The sequence below is a fragment of the Artemia sp. Qi Xiang Cuo genome, chromosome 3, assembly GCF_049724085.1.
Source record: "Artemia sp. Qi Xiang Cuo chromosome 3, ASM4972408v1, whole genome shotgun sequence".
NCBI classification, from domain to species: Eukaryota; Metazoa; Arthropoda; class Branchiopoda; order Anostraca; family Artemiidae; genus Artemia; species Artemia sp. Qi Xiang Cuo.
In genome coordinates this window covers 43,467,781-43,490,117 of record NC_142796.1, presented here as the reverse complement: position 1 = coordinate 43,490,117, position 22,337 = coordinate 43,467,781, and the positions used below count along the sequence as shown (strand labels likewise).

The 22,337-nt window shown below is 36.5% G+C and overlaps 1 protein-coding gene across 1 annotated transcript in view; it reads right to left on the bottom strand.

Moving 5' to 3' along the window:
- Nucleotides 1-22,337, bottom strand: part of pug (pug C-1-tetrahydrofolate synthase, cytoplasmic) — a 105,784-nt gene that overhangs the window by 44,116 nt on the left and 39,331 nt on the right. The window contains exons 7-8 of the mRNA XM_089085957.1: nucleotides 5,933-6,106; nucleotides 4,169-4,305 (exon numbers count right to left, since the gene is read on the bottom strand). Coding sequence (XP_088942083.1) covers nucleotides 4,169-4,305; nucleotides 5,933-6,106 — 311 coding nt within the window. The remainder of the gene's footprint in view (nucleotides 1-4,168; nucleotides 4,306-5,932; nucleotides 6,107-22,337) is intronic.

Here is a 22,337-nt window from a genome sequence, read left to right as displayed (position 1 = left end):
AAAAAATCGTCAGAGTTACGTGTTTATCGATTTATTTTTCTCCTAGGGGTGTCGTGTTTAAACAGTGGTCCTGGAGTTTCCAGAGGAGTCTCATTTGAAAGAAAATCATGAATTTTAGTATACTTTTTCTTTGGAGAGGAATCTATGTTTAGCAGACACCCTAAACAGGTTACTAAAACATACAGGTATATAGTACGCCTTTTTTTACAGCAGTTAAGATAGGTACTCCGCGCTAAAACGAACAGGCATTCTATACAAATATGACGGGGTGCCCCCCCCACTCTGAACGCTTAATTTTACGTTATTTTCTATTGAGATTAATTTTTAAAAAAAATCAACTAAACATTTTTTTCAAAGAAAAGTAAAGGACTCCATTAAACCAAAAATTAGTAAAACTAGAATCAAATAATTTACCAAGCGTAAAACTAGCACAAAGCAGCATCAACTAAAAAATAACCGAGTCAAACTCAAAACGAGCAGAAATTAACACGAGTAGGGCTCAAAACCCCTATGCCTTCTCAAAGCCAGAGCATAATTTGCACTTTACTGATTTTTTTTTTAATATTTTCACTTTTATAACTTTAATAAATTAAAATTAAAATTTTAAGGAATAAATATCAGCATATGTTTATTAAACTGACAATGTAGATTCATTTGTAGTTTTTTCAGTAGTTGGGAGGGGGAATAGTTGCCCTCCATAATTTTTTACTCTTAAAAGGGAACTAGAACTTCTAATTTTCAGCCAAATGAGGCATCTCTAAAGTTTATACAACCCTCCCTTCAATGAAAACCTCGAATGCCCCGGGGCATAACTTACAACCCTTTCCCCAAGGCTCTTTTGATTTTTATTAGCCCCAAAAGCCTTGTTATATGATCTTTGGACTATTTTGAATCCAATGGCTGTCTCAAAGGTTCTATTGGATACATTTCGGGAAAATACGACATGTGGGGTGGGTAACTGCCCTCTGATCTTTTTTACTCTTAAAAAGGGCACTATAACTTATGATTAATAATCCAATGAGCCACCCGCGAAGTATATACAACCACCCTATCTATAAAAACCTTATATCACCCGAAGGCATAACTTTACAACACCCTTGCCCTGAGGAGTGTGGGGGTTTGTCATCCTCAAAGACATAATTTTCAACTATCCTTCCACTATGCTGAACAAAATTGCTATCTCAAAATTTTCATTGGATTTCAAAATCAAACGAGTCCCTTCCGAAGTTTATGCAACCACCCATTCCACAAAAACCTTATATACCCCCGGGTCATATCTTACAACCCTTGCCCCAGGGCTCTGGGGGGGGGTTCCAATCGTGGGAGGCATTGTTATATGTTTTTCGGACTATTTTGGACATAATGGCTATCTCACAATTTCAATCAGATACATTTGGTGAAAAGAGGGATAGTCAGGGGGGGGGGTAGTTGCCCTCCATCACTTTTGACTCTTAAAAGGGAACTAGAACTTCCTATTTTCAACCAAATGAGTCTACTCTAAAGTTTTTATATCCCCCCCTTTCATAAAAACCTTAAATGCCCCTGGGGCATAACATACAACCATTACCTCTAGGCTCTGTAGGTTTGTTTTAACCCCAAAACCTTGTTATATGATCTATGGACTATTTTGAATAGAATAGCTATCTCAAAATTTCTTTTGGGCGCATTTCGGGAAAATACGACGTATGTGGGAGGGGGACTGCCCTCTGATAACTTTGACTCTTAGAAAGGGCACTATAATTTTTGATTACCAATCCAATGAGCCCCATCCGAAGTTTATACGACCACCCTTTCTATAAAAACTTTATAGCCCCAAGGGCCTAACTTACAACCCTTGCCATGACCCTTGACCCTTGACTGTTATAATCTTCAAAGACGAAATTAATGGACTTTCAACTACTCTGAACAAAATAGCCCTTGAAATCTCGAAATTTAAAATTGGATGTATTTGGGGATATGATTGACGTGAAAGGGACTGGTTTCCCTCCAATCACTTTCGATTATTAGAACTTACAATTTCCAATCGAATGGACCCTTTTGAAGTTTGTACGACTACTCCTTCTATACAGAGTACCCTGGTCTAAAAAAAGATTATAACAGTAGCAATACGTTGTGCCAACATCATTCTTTCCTTAAGCAGCGCTATTGCGCTGCCTATGAGAGTGCGAATTATAATATATTGAAGTTTTAGTGTGAAGAGTGAGAAGGGAGCTTAGGGAAGCAGTGGCAACCCTTATATTTCGGATAATTTCCGTTTGTTTGAAGTTATTGAGAGTTGGACAATTTCTGTTCATTTGAATTTTGAACATCACTTTTAGTTACAATAAACGAACTTACATTAAATTTTAAAGTTTATGCTTTTTATTGAGAACACAGTTTATATAATTAGCAGCATGATCTTTCCCTATCTCACCCATTATAAAAACCCGGACCGAGGTGCAAGTGCTCCAGAGAACCTATAAACATAAGCGACATTAGATCTTTACACGGGTAAACAAGTCAGATTTCTCTTGAACGCGAAACTTGGCTTCAACGTTGGAACACTAATTTTGAAGAAACTAATTTTAAATTGATTTATTCCAATACATACATGAAAATCGGTAATTAGTAGTGCAATGTTATTATTAGATGTTTTTAGGAATTAGAAATAGGTTTCGAAGTCTCAAGTTGGTTTCAAAGGCATTTTGAGAAAGTTTCTGCCAAATACGTGTTCCAGGGTAATTGGACTGCTGATGGCAGATCAAATGAGAGGAGCTGTTTGTACGCGCCGATATAAATATATATATATATATATATATATATATATATATATATATATATATATATATATATATATATATATATATATATATATATATATATATATATATATATATATATATATATATATATATATATATATATATATATATATATATATATATATATATATATATATATATATATATATATATATATATATATATATATATATAAAATTAGTTCAGATGTTTATAGGAATTACAAGTAGGTTTCGAAGTCTCGAGTTGGTTTATTGTTTAAAGTTCAGGAAAGGTCTGCCCATTTCATACGAAAACATTAATTGAAAAGGAAACTAGTCTTATCTCGGCTCTCCGCCAAAACAGGTAACTAGACTTTTCAAGTATCACGGGAACTACAATCTGAGAAAATAAATATCACGACGTGAAAAAAAAATGATAACCCATCCAGATGGGGGGGGGGGCGAGGGAGACCCCCCTAAAGTAGTCTAAAGTAGTGTAATTTACCTAATTAACGCAAAGTTGCATTAATTAAACTTGCTCCTAACGGATTATCGGATCAACCTATTTTGCGCCCCCCCCTAAAAATCCTGGATCCGCCCCTGAAACCATCACACCTATTCCACCAGTTATTAGAAGAAAAAAAAATCCTTATTTTCACAAATTTCATCAGCCCCCCCGCCCATTTTTTAAATAAAATCCTACATAGGTCAATCAGTTGAGTCCACTGTATATAAATAATAGATTGTCATAATTTGTATATAAATTAAGTCATACCTGTGAGATGGGACAGTTGTAAACAAATTGGCCGGCTCATCTAGTTTTTTTCTGCTTTCGCAATTACTAATAATGCACTATCTAATCATTTCTCATTGATTGACGCAAACACACTAATCCATAAGTGCACAAATAAGTAGGAGGAGCTTTTTGTTCGCACCGAGAATGAAGAGCCAGAAATCATCTGCGGTAAACTTACTGCTAATTATATAAACTGTGATTGAGAGTATGGATTATAATATACTGAAAATTCAGCGTGAAGAGTGAGGAGGGGGCTCAGAGGAGCAGTGGTGTCCCTTATATTTTGGACAGTTTCCATTCGTTTGAAGTTACCAAAAGTATGGATTATAATATATTGAAGCTGATTATATGCGTATTTGATAGTAGCACCCTACAGTACCAAAATGACACTGACACCCACTGCTTTAAATTTCTGTGTCCCAATTTTTCATACAGCAACTGTTAAAACACACCTTGCATTATCAAATTTCTGGTTAAGCTGGAATAACCCAGGACTTGCTGGAAGTTTGATTCCAAACAACTTTCTTGATTTCAAACAACTTTCTTGATTTCAAAATTCTTTTGGTCTAAAGAATAGAAAATTAAAGAATTTTGATAAAACAAAAGATCACCTTTTACTCCAAAAGTAGGACCCATAGATGGTTGACGCACGCATGCAATTACATTTCTTTTTAAATGTGCTCCGAGGGCTTGGCTGAGTCCAATAGTTGTGGTACTCTTACCTTCTCCAAGTGGGGTGGGAGTCATCCTTCAAAAAATAAATAAAGTTGAATTACAGATCTTCAGGGAAATATTTATTTCAAATTATGTGATTTTATTTGATTTTCCTTTGTGGTGCTGCTTCTCAGTTTTTAGTCAGTGAAATGGCGCTAGATGTTACTAAATACATTATTTTGTGTCAAATTTGGTTTTTTGTCATATTCTAATATTAATAATTTTCACTACTTGGGATCGCTTCTTTATTTTTTTTTTTTTATTATTTTTTATTATTATTATTATTATTATTCTGCTCCCTACTGGAGAACGGTGGCTATTATCACACCTCGCGTGAATAATGAAGCAATAGATGAAAACGATCCCAACTCGTATGCCAAATTTAAATGGAAAGAAAAACTTCCTAATTTTCTCGCAAATAGGAAAAAAGGGAGATTAAAGCTAATCCGTCCACATAAATACTATTAGACCAACATGCCATATTTTTGCTAAATGTGAAATAGCAAGTTCAAATCCCTAGCCCCTCCTCCTGAAAATCTCTGGGTCTTTTCTATTGGTCCTGTAATTTAAAATATGCCTCGCCTATTTTGGCATTTAACAGAATCCCTCCCCTAGAATAAATTTGTATAAACGTGCCTAAGTACTAACATCTTATTCGCAAAGAAAACTTTGCGAGGAGAGCATCAAATTTGACAGACTTTCGTCATATTTGTTTGGGAAAACAAAAGAAGAGAAAGAAAGAGGGAAGAATGGAAAAGAGACGGATGCGGAAGGGAATAAGAGGAGGCAGAGATGGTTGTTTACACGTTAGTCATAACACATTGACTACGCAGATATTAACCATAAGCGATTAGGAAGAGATGGTCCGTGAAGTCTACCAAAAGGACAAAATTAACAACTATATTTCAAAAGTGGTATCAACAAAGTAGTATAAAGTAAAAAAGATCCGTATATAGTTTACTATGATCATACAATACGTCTTATTAATTTTTTGGTATATTGATTTTTTTTAAAGGTCGAGCCAGGCGTACAAGTAGGATGATCTCTAGGCCAAGTTTTCTTCTATAAATTTCCTTTTACTATTTTATTATATATTTCATATTAATTATCGTAGAATTTATCCGCTTTTGATGCCTGTTCATAAGTTTAGCTTGTTTTTTTTTGTGTTGTTTAAGCTACATAACTTGGTTTAGCGTGGTCATTGGTGTACTGGACAAACGTAGGCTCCTACAGCCCATGGCATGCTTTTAATTTATTACTCTGAAATAACAAATTCAGCCGAATTCAGTCAAAATTTTCCCTCTTAGATAAAATATTCAGCCGAATCCAATTCAATGCTAGAACTTTGAGTTATACACATACTTAACGATGGTAGAGATCGAGCTGCAAATTTACCCCTGTTAGATACTAGTTATATACAAACAGTCTGTTTGACAAGAGGGATTTTGTTACTGAAAAAACACCAAACATTTCTGGTCAATGTAGACTGGCCGGCGGTCAATGTCACCTACTCGCAAACAACTTCTACGAAAATCAAACCCTTTTATAAAAACAAAATAAGTAATAATTTTTTTTTATATATTTAACACTAGCTTCAAAATGGGTTAAAGAAGTACATATCATATATACCCCCCCCCCTCCAAAAGATGATAAGAACTTACCCAACGACGACAATATACTTTCCCGACTTTCGATTGCCTATTCTATTCAAGGTTGATAACTTCACTTTAGCCTTTGTAGTACCGTACAAGTCGACTTCGCTGGGGAGGAGACCGATTTCTTTGGCAAGAATCTCGATATGTTTCGGTGGTTGAGAACGAGCTACTTCAATATCGCTAAAAACATTATCATATCAAATATACATGAACGAAACCTATTATATATAGCGCTGCGTTTGTCTGTTTCCAATATAATCACAAAAAAAAATTGAGAATTGCGCTGTTCGATCCACTCTGGCAGCAGAAGTTTAAAAAACTGGCGGTGTCAGGGGGGGGGGGAGTTGTTGGAAGTCACTCGATGTATTGTTAATCGAATGGCGACAAATAGCAAAAATATTAGAGTGGCCAGAGTTTAGAAGGGAGGAGGTATCTCCTTCCTTCGATATATATATATATATATATATATATATATATATATATATATATATATATATATATATATATATATATATATATATATATATATATATATATATATATATATATATATATATATATATATATATATATATATATATATATATATATATATATATATATATATATATATATATATATATATATATATATATATATATATGCTAAGTGCACACCTATGAATCTAAGTGGTTTTAGTGTATTAAATCTAGAAAAAGAAGCAACAAAGGGAGTAGGAAACTGAGTAGAAGAAGATCTTTGAGGCCTTAACATCAGTGGAATACTCAGGAAGAACTAATGGCGCCATGGGGAGTAAAACGCGACAAACCATGAACTAAACAAAACAAATGATGAATTAAAACAGAATTAAAAAAAATAAAAAATAAATTAGTAAAAAGAGTAAAGGTACAAAAGTCCCATAAGCAACAGCTTCGCTATCGACTGCTGCTACCAGCACAGAGTGAACAAAAAAGCATAGATACATTTGGAATGTTGTTAGGTAACATTGAACAGCTTTTTGATTCTTTCTTCCTTTTTCTTTTGATTTTCGTCTTTTTTTCCTTTTTTTCTTTTTTGGTTTCATTTTTCACTGTCATGAGTTTCGTACATACTTTGGGACTGTAGACCAGCAGAATTCAGAAGATACCCTGTAAGTATGGTTACTGCATTGTAATAACTATATTTCGGTTCAGAAACGCCATGTGGATCATTATTTTGTATTGTTATCCATTTCCTCACAATCATCAATGGTTACACATTATTCGTCGCATGAAACAAAATCGCAATGACAATACAACATACAAATCTAAGCAAATGGCAATATACAAAATAAGGCAGGTGACAAAAAAAAAACGAAAAAAAAAAATTAACTTTTAATAACGAAAAATCCAAAAATTTCGACTTCACATCCAGAAGCCTTTATCAATGGAAAAAAGGGAAAAAAAATTAAAGAAGACATGAAAAAACAAACATTTTGCTACATTTTTACTTGTTTAAATTTGTAAATGGAAGGTCAATGTGGTCCAAGAAATTATCTATAACACAGCACACAACCCTATGCAGTAAAAGAATTTGCAGATAATACTAAACAGGTGAAAACGGGTTAAATATCCTTCGAGAACGGGTGAAAACAGAAAACGGGCGAAATACAAATTGAAAATGGGCGAAATAATTTAGAGTGTGCGCTGGGGAATCACCATATTTCAATATTCATCAAGTCCTTGTCTTTTTAATCATAGTAAATTATTTTAAGTTATAGTAATTTTATCATAGTCTCATAGTTATAATCGCAGCAGATTAACTTTAACCAGAGGAAATTCATTCTTGCAGATCATATATTGTAGCATACATTAAGTCTTTGCCTTTTTAATGACAGAAAATTCATTGATATGAATCATGCAATTAGACAAAGTGTGCACAAGTAAGTCGAGATAACATACTTATATCATTATATATTACATTATATCATTTTCCTACAATAGATTATATTTTTAAGAAAACCCTTCATTAAATTGAGACATGTACCAATATGACCTTAGTTCTTTACATGATTATTAAGCAAAAAAAAAAATCACCTGAAAGTAAGGAGCAACATTGAAACTTGAAACAAAAAGAAATTATTAGAGGAGGCTTCTCCTTCCATACTCACGTACTTTACACCAAGTCTTTAAATTCTTTAAAAATACATCTCATTCAAATTCAGCGGCCCTTGTGTTCGAGCAGTCTTTCCTAAAAAAATTTAGACAAAAGATCAAGCTTTAGCGTAGAGAGAGAGAGAGAGGATTGCGAAAGAAGCAGCTTCCCGCATATATGCAATAACTTTTGTTCGTTTTAATGTTGCACCTTACTTTCAGTTGAAGAAAGTTTATTTTTATTTAGTTTCTCACCATTTTTTAAATCATGCAAGGAAATCCCCCCCCCCGTGTAAAATATCTTCTGGACAATTTCCCCTGGAAACTGTCCTCAATGAAAATTCTCCCAGTGGACCCCTCCCCTCCACGCATGAAATTTCACCCCATTTTTGCTCTTAAATTTTCAATAACAAATAGTATGTGAACAATGGGCAAATTGGGTAACACTTATAGCCCTTTCCTCGGGACTCTGGGGGTTATATCATCCCCAAAGGCATATTTATTTAAGTTTTCAATTATGCTGAATCAAACGGTTATCTCAAAATTTTGATAGGATGTATTTAGGGAAAAATTACATGGGAGGGAGACTAGTTGCCCTCCAATCTTTTTGGTCATTTAAAAGAGCCCTAGAACTTTCAATTTGCATTATAACCAGCCCGTTCCCAATCTCTTTGGACCATTGGTTCGATACGATCACTAAAAGGAAAAGAATAAATAAATTAACACGCACCCGTGGTCTTTTTTTTTGCAAAGACAAACAAAATTGGACACTTTCGTAGATAGGAGCTTGAAACCTCTACAGTGAAAAAAATATGGATGTTTTTACTTTTATAACTTTAATAAATCAAGTAATACTAACATTTTGATTACTAAATATCAGTATATGTATATTAAACTGACAATGCACATTCATCTGTATTTTTTCAGAAAAGTTCAAATTATGTTCTGGCCTTGGGAAGGCAAAGGGGTTTTGAGACCAACTTATGTTAATTTCTGCTCGTTTTGAGTTTGACTCGGTTATTTATTGTACTTTCTGTTCGTTTTGGGTTTCATTTATTTATCGATGTTGATTTGTGGTAGTTTCACGCTTGGTAGATTATTTCGTTTTATTTTTGCTCATTTTTGGTTTAATTGAGTTCTTTACTTTTCTTTGAAAAACTCATTTTGTGGAAAAAGTTTTTTTAATTAATTTCTGGTCGTTTTATATTGACATAGACTTAAGGGAAAAAGAAAATAATACTTTAAATTTTTTTTCGTTTTTTTAAGAATTTATAGTTTGGCCTGCTATTTGTATGCTGGAGAAAAATTTTCACTTTTTAACAAACTATACCCTTTTAAAAATCTGGACACAACTAGTAGTATTTAGTTTAGTTTCATGCCTCCTCCAGTTGACCTGAAATGGAAAACTTGATACCATTCACAAAAAAATCTGTATACTTTCTTTGATAGCTTGGATACACCTACGCTATTTTGATTTGTTTAAATTTCAAGAGCAGTAGTAGCCCCGAAAGTTTGAACATAATACCCCCAGTCGTTCTTGGGATACTGCTGAGATGGCTTATTTGGAATTAGCATTAACACTGTGCATTTTGTTCTAATCTTAAGGCAGTATTTAGTTTTAAAACATAAAGGCAAATGGGTGGGTGGGCATGGGTGGAGGATTAGTTTCCCTCCAATCACTTTCGACCATTAAAAAGGGCATCAGACTCTTCTATTTTCAATCGAATGAGCCCTTTCGAAGTTCCTACGACAACTCCTTCGATACAAAGTGCCCTGGTCTAAACAACAACAACAAAAATAATACATTATATCCACATCGATCTTTACTATAAAAATGTCAAGCCTTCAAATCACTTTCGACTAATAAAAAAGGGCACTAGGCCTTTCCAATTCCAATCGAATGAGCCTTTTTTGAGTTTCTACGACAACGCTTTCTATAAACACTTTATATACCCCCAGGTCATAAATCACAACCTTTACCCTAAGGGCTGTGAGGGTGGTTGTCATCCTCTAAGACCAATTTCCAGAACTTTCAACTACGTTAAACAAAATGGCCATCTGAAAATTTTGATTGGATGTGTTTGGGGAAATGATGGGCGTGAGAGGGGGGTTAGTTACCCTCCAATCCCTTTCGACTATTAAAAAGGGCACTAGCCCTCTCAGTTTCCAATTGGATGAGCTCCTTTTGAAATTTTTACGACAACTCTATCCATAAAAACTTTATATGCCCCCAGGGCATAACTAAAAACCTATGCCCTGGGGGCTATGGATGTTTGTCATACTTAAATACACAAATTCCAGAACTTTCTACTACGTTGAAGAAAATGGCTATCTCTAAATTTTGATTGAATGTGTTTGGGTAAATGGTGGGCGTGAGAGGGGGGTTAATTACTCTCCACTCACTCTCGACTATTAAAAAGGGCAATTTCAATTTCCAATCAAATGAGCCCTTTTTGAAATTTGTACAACAACTTTCTATATAAACCTTAAATGCCTCCATGGCAAAACTTACAACCCTTGCACAGAGGGCTTTGATGGGGTTATCATTCTAAAAGACCTAATTTCCAGAACTTTCGACTACGTTGAACAAAATAGATATCTAAAAAATTTGATTGGATGTGTTTGGGGAAATGGTGGGCGTGAGAGCGGGGTTATGTGCCGTTCAATCACTTTCGACTATTAAAAGGGCACTAGCCCTTTCAATTTTCAAGTGAGTGAGCTCTTTTTGAAGTTTCTACAACATCACTTTCTATAAAAACCTTATATGCACCCAGGGCAAAGCTTACGACCCTTGCCCTGAGGGCTGTGGGGGTGAAGGGGTTGTCATCCTTAAACACCTAATTTCCAAAACTTTCAACCACGTTGAATAAAATGGCTATGTAAAAATTTTGTTTGGATGTGTTTGGGGAAAAGGTGGGCGTGAGAGGGGGGTTAGTTGCCCTCAAAACATTTTCAAGACTATTAAAAAGGGCACTAGCCCTTTGAATTTCAAATCGAATGAGCCCTTTTTCAAGTTTCTACGACAAAGATTTAAGTAAAAACTTATATGCCCTCAGGGGATAACTTATAACCGTTGCCCTGAAGACTGTGGGGGGAGTGTTCTAATCAAAGGTATACTTTCCTGAACTTTAAACTACGTGGAACAAAATAGCTATCTCAAAATTTTGATTGGATGTTTTTGGGGAAATGGTGGGCATGGAAGGGATGTTAGTTGCCTTCCACTCAATTTCGACTATTAAAAAGGGCACGAGCGCTTTCGATTTCCAATCGAATTAGCTCTTTTTGAAGTTTCTACGACAACGCGTTCTATAAAAACCTTATATGCCCCAAGGGCAAAACTTACAATCATTGCCCTGAGGGTTGTGGCGGGGAGGGGGGGTGTCATCCTCAAAGACCTAATTTCCAGAATTTTCAACTACGTTGAACAAAATGGATATCTCAAAAATTTGATTGGATGTGTTTGGCGAAATGGTGGGCGTGTGAGGGGGTTAGTTGCCCTTCAATCACTTTAGATTATTAAAAGGGCACTAGCCCTTTCAATTTCCAATTGACTGAGCCCTTTTTGAAGTTTCCAAAACATCGCTTTCTATAAAAAAAACCCAGGGCATAACCTACAACCCTTGCCCTGAGGGCTGTGGAGTGGAGGGGTTGTCATCCTTAAAGACCTAATTTCTACAACTTTAGTTGCCTTCCAATCACTTTCGACTATTAAAAAGGGCACTATCCATTTCAATTTCCAATCGAGCCCTCTTCGAAGTTTCTACGACAACGCTTTCTGTAAAAACCTGATATACCCCAAGGGCCTAACTTACAACCCTTGCCGTGAGGGCCTTGGGGGGGGGGGGGGTAGTCATCCTAAAAGACCTAATTCCCGGAATTTTCAACTATGTTGAACAAAATGGCCATCTGAAAATTTTGATGAGTTGTGTTTGGGGAAAAGGTGGGCGTGAGAGGGGGGTTAGTTGCCCTTCAATCACTTTCGACTAATGAATTTACAATCGAATGAGCCTTTTTTGAAGTTTCTACGGCAACTCTTTCTATAGAAACATTATATACCCCCAGGGCATAACTTATAACCCTTGCCCTGAGGGCTGTGGGGGAGTGTCCTCCTCAAAAACATAAATTTTATCTGAAAATCAACTACGCTGAACAAAATGGCTATCTAATATTTTTGATCGGATGTGTTTTGGGAAACGGTGGGCGTGAGAGGGGGGTTAGTTGCCTTCAAATTACTTTCGACTATTAAAAAGCACTAGACCTTTGAATTTACAATTGAATGAGCACTTTTTCAAGTTTCTAAGACAAAGATTTCAATCAAAACTTATATGCCCCAAGGGCATAACTTTAACCCTTACCCTGAAGACTGTGGGGGGAACGTCCTGTTCAAAGGTATAATTTCCTGAACTTTAAACTGCATGAAACAAAAAGGCTATCTTAAAATTTTGATTGGATGAGTTTGGAGAAATGGTGGGCGTGGAAGGGGTATTAGTTGCATTCCAGTCCCTTTCGGCTATTAAAAAGGGCACTAGCCATTTCAATTTCCAATCGAATGAACGCTTTTTGAAATTTCTACGACAACGCATTCTATAAAAACCTTATATGCCCCAGGGCATAAGTTACAACCCTTACCCTGAGGACTGTGGGGGGGTGGGTTGTAATTCCCAAATATATAATGTTCCGAAATTTCCACTCCGTTGAACAAAATGCCTAGCTCAAAATTTTGATTGGATGTGTGTGGGGAAAATGTGGGCATGGGAGGGTTTTTAGTTGCCCTCAAATCACTTTCGATTACTATAAGGAGCACGAGCTATTTCAATTATCGATTAAACGCCCTTTTTTGAGGTTCCTATAAATGCTCTTTCTATAAAGACCAAATATGCCCCCAGAGCATAACTTACAACCCATTCACTGAAGGCTGTGGGGGGGTGTTCTCCTCAAAAACTTAATTTCTATCCTGAAATTAACTACGCTGAACAAAATGGCTATCTCAAAATTTTGATGGGATGTGTTTCGGGAACTGGTGGGCGTGGAAGGGGTGTTAGTTGCCTTCCATTCACTTTTGACTATTAAAAAGGGCACAAGCCACTCCGATTTCCAATTGAATGAGCCCTTTTCGAAATTTCTAAGACAACTTCTTCAATACGAAGTGCCCTGGTCTAAAGGAAAAAAATAATAAATGATACGTACAGTGTGTCAACATCGTTCTTATATGGCCCCAGGGTGTAACTTAAAACCCTTGCCCCGAGGGTTGTGGGGGAGTGCCCTCCTCAAAAACATATTTTCTATCTGGAAATCAACTATGCTGAACAAAATGGCTATCTCAAAATTTTGAGTGGATGTGTTTCGAGAAATGGTGGGCGTGGAAGGGGTGTTGTTGCCTTCTGATCACTTTCGACTGTTAAAAAGGGCACAAGCCACTCCAATTTCCAATTGAATGAGCCCTTTTTGAAGTTTCTACGACAACTTCTTCGATACGAAGTGCCCTGGTCTAAAGGAAAAAAAAAATAATACATTGTGCCAACATCGTTCATATATACCCCCAGGGCATAACTTAAAACCCTAGCCTTGAGGGTTGTGGGGGAGTAAACTCCTCAAAAACATATTTTCTATCTGGAAATCAACTACGCTGAACAAAATGGTTATTTCAAAATTTTTGATGTGTTTGGGGGAGTGGTAGGCGTGGGAGGCTAGTTGCCCTCCAATCACTTTCGACTATTAAAAAGGGCACTAGCCACTCCAATTTCCAACCGAATGAGCCCTTTTCGAAGTTTCTACGAATACTTCTTCGATACGAAGTGCCCTGGTATGGAAAAACCAAAAAAAAAAAAAAAAAAAAAAAAATACATTGTGCCAACATCGTTCTTTACTTATGCAGCGCTATCGCGCTGCCTATGATTTCTATAACAACTTTCTATATAAACCTTATATGCCCTCAGGCCATAACTTACAACCTTTGCACTGAGGGCTCTGAGGGGGTTATCATCCTAAAAGACCTAATTTCCAGAACTTTCAACTACGTTGAACAAAATGTACATCTCAAAATTTTGATTGGATGTGTTTGGGAAAATGGTGGGCGCGAGAGGGTTGTTAGTCACTACCCAATCACTTTTAACTATTAAAAAAGGCACTAGCCCTTTCAATTTCCGATTGAAAGAGCCCTTTTAAAGTTTCTACGACAACGCTTTCAATAAAAACTTTATATGCCCCCAGGGCATAACTTACAACCCTTGCCCCGAGGGCTATGAGGGGAGGGGTTGTCATCCTTAAAGACCTAATTTCCAAAATTTTCAACTACGTTGAATAAAATGGCTATCTAAAGACTTTGATTGGATGTGTTTGGGGAAAAGGTGGGCGTGAGAGGGGGGTTAGTTTCCCTCAAATAACTTTCGACTATTAAAAAGGGCACTAGCCCTTTGAATTTCCAGTCGAATGAGTCCTTTTTCAAGTTTCTACGACAAAGACTTCAATAAAAACCTTATACACCCCCAGGGCATAACTTATAACCCTTGCCCTGAAGACTGTGGGGGAGTTTCCTGCTCAAAGGTATAATTTCCAGAACTTTAAACTACGTTGAACAAAATTGTTATCTCAAAATTTTTGATTGGATGTGTTTGGGAAATGGTGGGCTTGAAAGGGGTGTTAGTTGCCTTCCAATCACTTTCGACTACTAAAAGGGCCACTAGCCGTTTCAATTTCCAATCGAATGAGCCCTTTTTGAAGTTTCTACGAGAATGCCTTCTATATAAAGCTTATATGCCCCAAGGGCATAACTCAAATCCCTTGCCCTTTTGATTGGATGTGTTTGGGGGAAAGGTGGGCGTGAGAGGGGGGTTAGGTGCTCTCCAATCACTTTTGACTATTAAAAAGGGGACTAGCCCTTTGAATTTCCAATCGAATGAGCCTTTTTTGAAGTTTCTACGACAACGCTTTCTATAAAAACCTTATATTCCCCTAGGGCATAAGTTAAAACCTTGCTTTGAGGGCTGAGGGGGAGTGTCCTCCTCAAAAACATAATTTTTATCTGGAAATCAACTACCCTGAACAAAATGGCTATCTCAAAATTTTGATTGGATGTGTTTCGGGAAATGGTGGGCGTGGAAGGGGTGTTAGTTGCCTTTCAATCACTTTCGACTATTAAAAAGGGCACAAGCCACTCCAATTTCCAATTGAATGAGCCCTTTTGGAAGTTTCTACGATATTTTTTTCGATACGAAGTGCCCTGGTCTAAAGGAAAAATAATAATAAATAATACATTGTGCCAACATCGTTCTTATATGCCCTCAGGGCATATACTTAAAACCCTTGCCCTGAGGGTTGTGGGGGAGTGTCCTCCTCAAAAATACATTTTCTATCTGGAAATCAAATACGCTGAACAAAATGGTTATCTCAAAATTTTGATTGGATGTGTTTGGGGGAATGATGGGCGTGAGGGGATGGGGCTAGTTGCCCTCCAATCACTTTCGACAATTAAAAAGGGCATTAGTTACTCCAATTTCCAATCGAATGAGCCCTTTTCGAAGTTTCTACAACTCCTTCGATACGAAGTGCCCTGGTATGGAAAAAAACAAAAAAACAAAAAACAAAAAAAAACAAATAATACATTGTGCCAACATCGTTCTTTACTTAGGCAGCGCTATTGTGCTGCCTATGATCATCGTAACGTATTCGTTTAAAAACAGCAACTGTGATTTATCAGATGCGAGTTATTTATTTTTATATTTCGTGCACCCATTGTGTTTATCTCCATCTCTTTGTGTATTGATGTTTTTTTTTTTCATTTCCCTTTCCTTTCCATTGGTAAACGTTTCCAAATGTGAAACCGAAATATTCATAGTTTTATAAGTATTTAAATGAAACTTTAGTGTTTCATTGTTCGTTATCGTAATACTCTTTTGTTGATGAACATTAGAATTATGGAAGCTACAGTGATGACAGTGGTTAAGTATGGTTCTGAAGCATGGGAGCACCGAAAAACAGAGGAGGAGTTGTTAAAGGTTTTCCAGAGAAATTGAATATGGATTGCTTTGGGTACCCAACTGGCTGACCGTATCCCAACTATTAAGCTGTACAAAAAACATGGATCTATCCCAATGTATAGCGCTTAAATGAGAGAAAGAGTGAGATGGCTAGGACACGTTCTGCCAATGAAGCATGACAGATTCCCAAAGATTGTCCACGTCGGCCAACCGTCTAGGGCCAAACAAAAAGCAGTTCGTCTTCGAATAGGGTGGGAGGATGTCACAAGAGAAGATTTAAGGGAAATAGGGACTTTTGGGAAGGGTGTATAGAGGAAGGCTTTGAATAGACTGGGATGGAGGAAGAGCGTGCGTAACTGTGTTGGCCTCAGGCGGCTTGATGCTGCAGTGAGTTGTTAGTAGTAGTAGTAGCACTATCTTAATAGAAAAATTTAACCCCTTGATTTATTTCGTTTTAGTTATAAGAGGCGTCAACGCAAAAGAAACCTAATTGTGATTCATGCGAAATACTCGTGCCATTGTTTTGCTTTTCTTAGTCTTCTTACTGGCCATAGACCCTTCTGTTTTTCTTAAGATTTCTTTCTTTGTCTAATTATAAATGGAAAGGTTGTGTCATCTAAGAAATTACTTAGCTTATTGTTAACTACCCTTAGACAATATCTCAGGAAAACGTGTTGCATAACTTCTTGACCCTTTTGGGGTGCCTAAAATTCAGAGTCACAGAGCATTAGATACCTTTAAACACAATAACTACTTAATGTGTCCACTCCCAAAAGTTTTAGACATACGAAGCATAAAGACCAAGGGAAACAATTAGCATAAAGGACCGGAAAGGACACGCAAAAACGGACCGGAATTAGTTCACGAGGAGCCTTTTCGTAGCCAAGCCGGATTTGAGATGTCGGAGTGAAAATCTGCAAGTGGTTTATACTGATACTGACTGATTGTCTACTAAATGGGAAGAATTTAGTGAGTTAACGCGGGTCCGTGTGCCACATGTGGTTGTTGTAACTGAAGTTTTGCCAAAACATTGTAATGACCCATTAGCTTACTTTCAGCATCTAACTGATTATAGTTTATTGTTTAATAAACAAGCAAAACGAGGGATATGCATTTATATTCATACATCCGTTAAGTTCAGTGAGATTGTTAACCCCATTTTTGATTTGGTTTCTGAGTGCCTTGTAGTTGATATTAAGTTACCTTGGCTGAATAATTATCTGGGTCTTGCTGCTTTTTACAGGAGCCCAACACTTGGTCCATCTAGTTGTGTAAATGATGCCAATATTTTGAATTGTTTCACTTATCTTGTGAAAAACAGTCACAAATTACTTGTGGTGGGTGATTTCAACGTCCCTAATATTGATTGGCAGACGCTGAGCACAAGTCAGCCAGGTGAGTCGTATGAACAGACTTTTTTAGATAGACTTGATGATTGGTTTTTGCACCAACATGTAAATAGCCCCACGCGGGCAAGAGGTAATTCTATTCCCTCAATATTGGATTTAGTAATTACGAAACATGTTGATTTTAGGCTTGGAAATGTTTTCTCCACTAGGAAAAAGTGACCATTCTGTAATTCAAATTACAATGAATACGTTTGTCCAGCGAGAAAATACTGATTCTCGTAGGTATGATTATGCTAGGGCTGATTATCAGTCAATGAGGGAATTCCTTGTGTCTTTGAATATCACGAATGAGTTGCAGAAGGGAAAAGTGGCGCCTGACATTGCATTTGAATTTTTTAAACAGGCATTGATAGAATGTAGGGATAGATTTGTTCCTTTGATTAAAAAATATTCTGGCCAAAGGAAGAGACCAAAACTACCTAGACATATACTCAAGTCAATCCAGGAAAAAAATCATCTTTGGATATCTTACATTAAACTAAAAATTGAACAAAAGATTTCGCAAAAACCGAGTTCTATGAATCAGGATGATGACACGTGGTCATTGTATAAACGTGCTAGGAACAGGGCCACAAAGTTGTTAAGAGCGAATAGGGAAGTAGTGGAATCACACATTATTCAGTCGAGCAAAACTTGCCCAAAGCAGTTTTGGAAATATGTAAATAGAAACAAGCCTAACTTTTCACCGAGTAACTGCACATTCACACATCCGGTTACACAACAAAAAATTGATGACGATTTTGATAAAGCATGCATATTTAATGAAACTTTTGCATCAGTTTTTGTTACACCTAACCAGACACATCATGACCAAGATTTAGTTCAGGGAATACAAAGTGGGACTTTATCATGTAATGATATAGACTTTGGTGTTGCAGAGGTTCATCAAATACTTAAAAAGCTTGATACATCTAAGTCCCCAGATATAGATGGATTTCCTAACACTATGATAATATAGATTGCTGATGTAATTGCACAACCGCTTACGTTTCTGTACAATCAGTCCTTGGCGACAGGTTCCTGTCCCTCAGGTTGGAAGAAAGCAATGGTTAAAACCCCTACACAAAGCCGGTCTAAAATCAGATTTTAAAAATTACCGTCCGATCTCCATCACATCTATATTTTGCCGGGTTATGGAAAAGCTGATTGTTGCAAGAATCCAAACTTATTTTGATGAAAATAATCTTTGGAATCCTGCCCAGCATGGTTTTCGTAAGAGAAGGTCTTGCAACACTCAACTTCTGGAAGTTATTGTTGATTTTCAGCATTATGCTGATCTTGGTATACCGTTTGATTGCATTTACATAGACTTCGCCAAAGCTTTTGACTAAGTTTCAATGTCACAACTAGTTGAAAAATGTCGACTCTATAATATTGGTGTAAGAACTGTTGATTGGATTGCTGATTATTTGCGTGGTAGGTCTCAACAGGTATTTGTCGGTGAAGCAACATCTCAATCAATTGATATCCTGAGTGGGGTACCCCAGGGTAGTTGCTTGGGCCCTAAACTCTTTTGTATTTTCATCAATGATTTACCATCTTGTGTTCGTCATTCGTCAGTGAAGTTGTTTGCTGATGATGCTAAAATTTACCGACCAATACTAACTACCGATGATGAGCCTATGCTTCAAGAAGATCTTGATTCAATAACACGATGGTGCGAGTCTAATTCGTTATTTGTAAATGCATCAAAATGTGCAGTGCTTCATTACGGGAATAAAAATCAGCCCAGCCGTGCATACTCCCTATCTGGCTCACATATACCGTCAGAAGAATTTGTACGCGACCTCGGTGTTCACTTTGATACACATTTAAAATTTGATAGAAATGTTTCGACTGTAGTAAGAAATGCAAATTACCAACTCCTCACTTTAAAACGGAATTTCAGGAAGTTTAATCTTAAGAATTTTATGTTACTTTATAAATCATTTGTTCGGCCAGTTGTTGAATATAATACTTCTGTTTGGTTTCCTCTGCATGTAACAGACGAGCACCGAGTTGAAAAGATTCAGAGGCGGGCGACAAAAATGATCCCTTATTTGAAACACCTTCCTTACTCACAAAGACTAACTAGGCTCCAACTTCCTTCAATGAATTTCCGACGTCGCCGTACTGACCTCATAAATGCAATCAAAATAATCAATGGCGTGGACAATATTGAGGTAGGAAAATTTTTTGAATTCAGCCACTACCACTTGACACGACTACATCCTTATAAAATTTACCCACCAAGAACCCACAGGAAAATTGGACACACTTCATTTGTTAATAGGGTCACAGACTCTTGGAATAATTTACCACCAGAAGTTGTTGAAGCCGGATCAGTTGAATCGTTTAAGAATATGTTGGTTGATAGCCAGTTTTACACAAGTGCCTTTTCAGTTTAGACCTTTGTGTTGCCTTTCATTTTATTATATATTGTATTAGTACGACAAGCTTTTTAGCTTACCGTTATGTGGATTAATAAATAAATAAAGAACATTAAGTAATAGTCTTTACAAAAATGAGGTTCAATCCCACAGAAAGGAATGAAAGGAAGGTTTAGATGGTTGGAAAACGTTTTACTATAGAACGACCTCACGATACAATATCAAATACCGTGGTTTTTACCGATCACTCTGGGGCAAAACGTTACGCAGAACGTGGATTGGAATAATGAACGGGATGGAAATGGGTCATAAAAAATACTTAAAAGGAAATGGAAGCTGTCAATTAATTTCTGAAACCACTGGCTATACATAACAAAATGAACATAATATTTGAAGAATAAAAAAATGAGGATAATTCCAGCCAGTGAGAAAAGAAGTTTTTTTCACTGGCTGGAACTATCCTTGTTTATCTTCCCCCAAAATTATTTTCATTTTGATATAAACTTGCATAGCTGTGTTAGCATCAGTCAGAATCAGCTATAATGAATTGTTAGTGGTTGAAAAAGTAGCATTCCTGACGTTCAGTGGGAGAGGAGATTAACCGTTATATTTTTTTTTTGGGGGGGGGGGGGAGCCAATAGCTTAAAATGTCTTAATTAATCAACCAAAAAGCTCGTTTTTATAGCCACTTCAAATTTTAGGGAGGTGGTGGATGCTGGTACTGAGGATGGCATTAGTAAAAAACAATACAATTCCTTGAGAGATATTCCTACTAGAAATTATTTGAATAGCAAAAAATTAGGAAAACTCTGAACTATATTTAACTTCTTCGTCAAGCCCGTTGCCATGCATATTACTGACGCCGCAGGGAGCATGAGTAAGTGACAATTCATTCCTTTAGTTTAAAAAAAAGTAAGATAACTTTCTAGAAGGACTTTATAGCAAGATATGGAACGATGTCAAGCCATAAAATCCAAGCCCCCTGGCTTTGACGACATGGTGGCCCGGAGCGTGATTTTTCTGTTTTTAATATCTGTTAGCCGGACAACCATTTAACCACAATACACACAGAAAGCCTATCTTTCAAGATGCCAAAAGATGTATATTTACAATTATTCATTCGTGAACTACGATCCGAACAAACCGTATATCGTATATCTAAACAAGCCATAAGATTTGAGTACATGAATAATCATCAACAATAGATAAATGCTTGGCCAATCAAACTATTAACATCTTTCTCTTTTAATGCAATGGCATTCTTTCCTGATTTCCTTCTTTGTATTCACCGCAGAGTTTTCATTTATGAACCAAAGATCTTCTATAATGACAATAGCTTAAAGGGCATCATTAATAAAAATCACTCAATATTATAAATTCATCAATTATGAGCGATTGATTGATTGATTGATTGATTGATCCCTTCCACCAGTCGGAGTGCAACTCGATGGGAACTTTGATAATGTTCCCATTAACCTTCTTAGATCCAAGACTGGAGAAGAAAGAAAGCTTATTTTCAGAAGAAAAAAAATTCAAATCTCCGCTGTAAATATGTTCTGATAAGAGTCTAAATTCGCGTCGGAAGCGGGATTTCATACCGTCTGACCAATAATAATGTCCATTGCATCAATATACAGTTCGATTCTGTTTCGAATAATGTTGAAAGCTCACAATTCCGTCAAGAAAAGTTTTGTTTAAACAAATAAAAAATTCCTGTTTAAAAGATTAACTGTTGGGGATGAAATATTTTCATTCCTGAATGAAACACATCTCATTCATTTAATGCTATTACTTCATTTAATGACAACTGCTTAAACAAAATCACTCATATTAGAAAGTCAGCTGTCTCAACGCGGACCTCGAGGGGAACAACTGTCATGGCTTTCTTCCTGCCTCACTATGCGTTCTATCCCTGCTGAAGCATCGGACGACGAAATTCCAGTTTCTTACGGAGTGCCTCGAGGTTCAGTTCTTGGACCTTCACTATTCTCTATTTACGTCAATGACCTCTATCGGTTTTTTGTACCACATCGCCAAAACTCTACTGCGGATTATTCCAGAAATATCAATCTCGAATCTAATCAATAGCTGCATCCAATAAGCATGAAGAAATGATCGCATTCACTGATAACAATACATTAGGGAATCGGGCTACAGTTGAACAATCCCTTACACTTAACTTACTGACAATGACCGGGAAAATTTATCATTGGTTTGACGGTAATCTTTAGCTCTGAATTTAAGTCGTACCTGCATTTTTTTTCCCCCGTATAGGTAAGAGTTGTCCTACAATAGGGGAAGTTCCTACTTAAAGAGATATTATTAGCTGCCTACATGACCGATAAGGGTAAAATCCTTGGACTTCTTCTGGATGAAAATCTAACATTTAAGCAGTGTATTCAGATGATAAGAGTCATGGTTTCAAGAAGACTGGGAATCCTGCAAAACCTAAGTATATTTTTCCTTTTTGTATTCTCCGTCTTTTATACTTATTTCTTATCTATCCTTATCTATACTAATGTCCATCTGCTTGGATGTCTACTTTT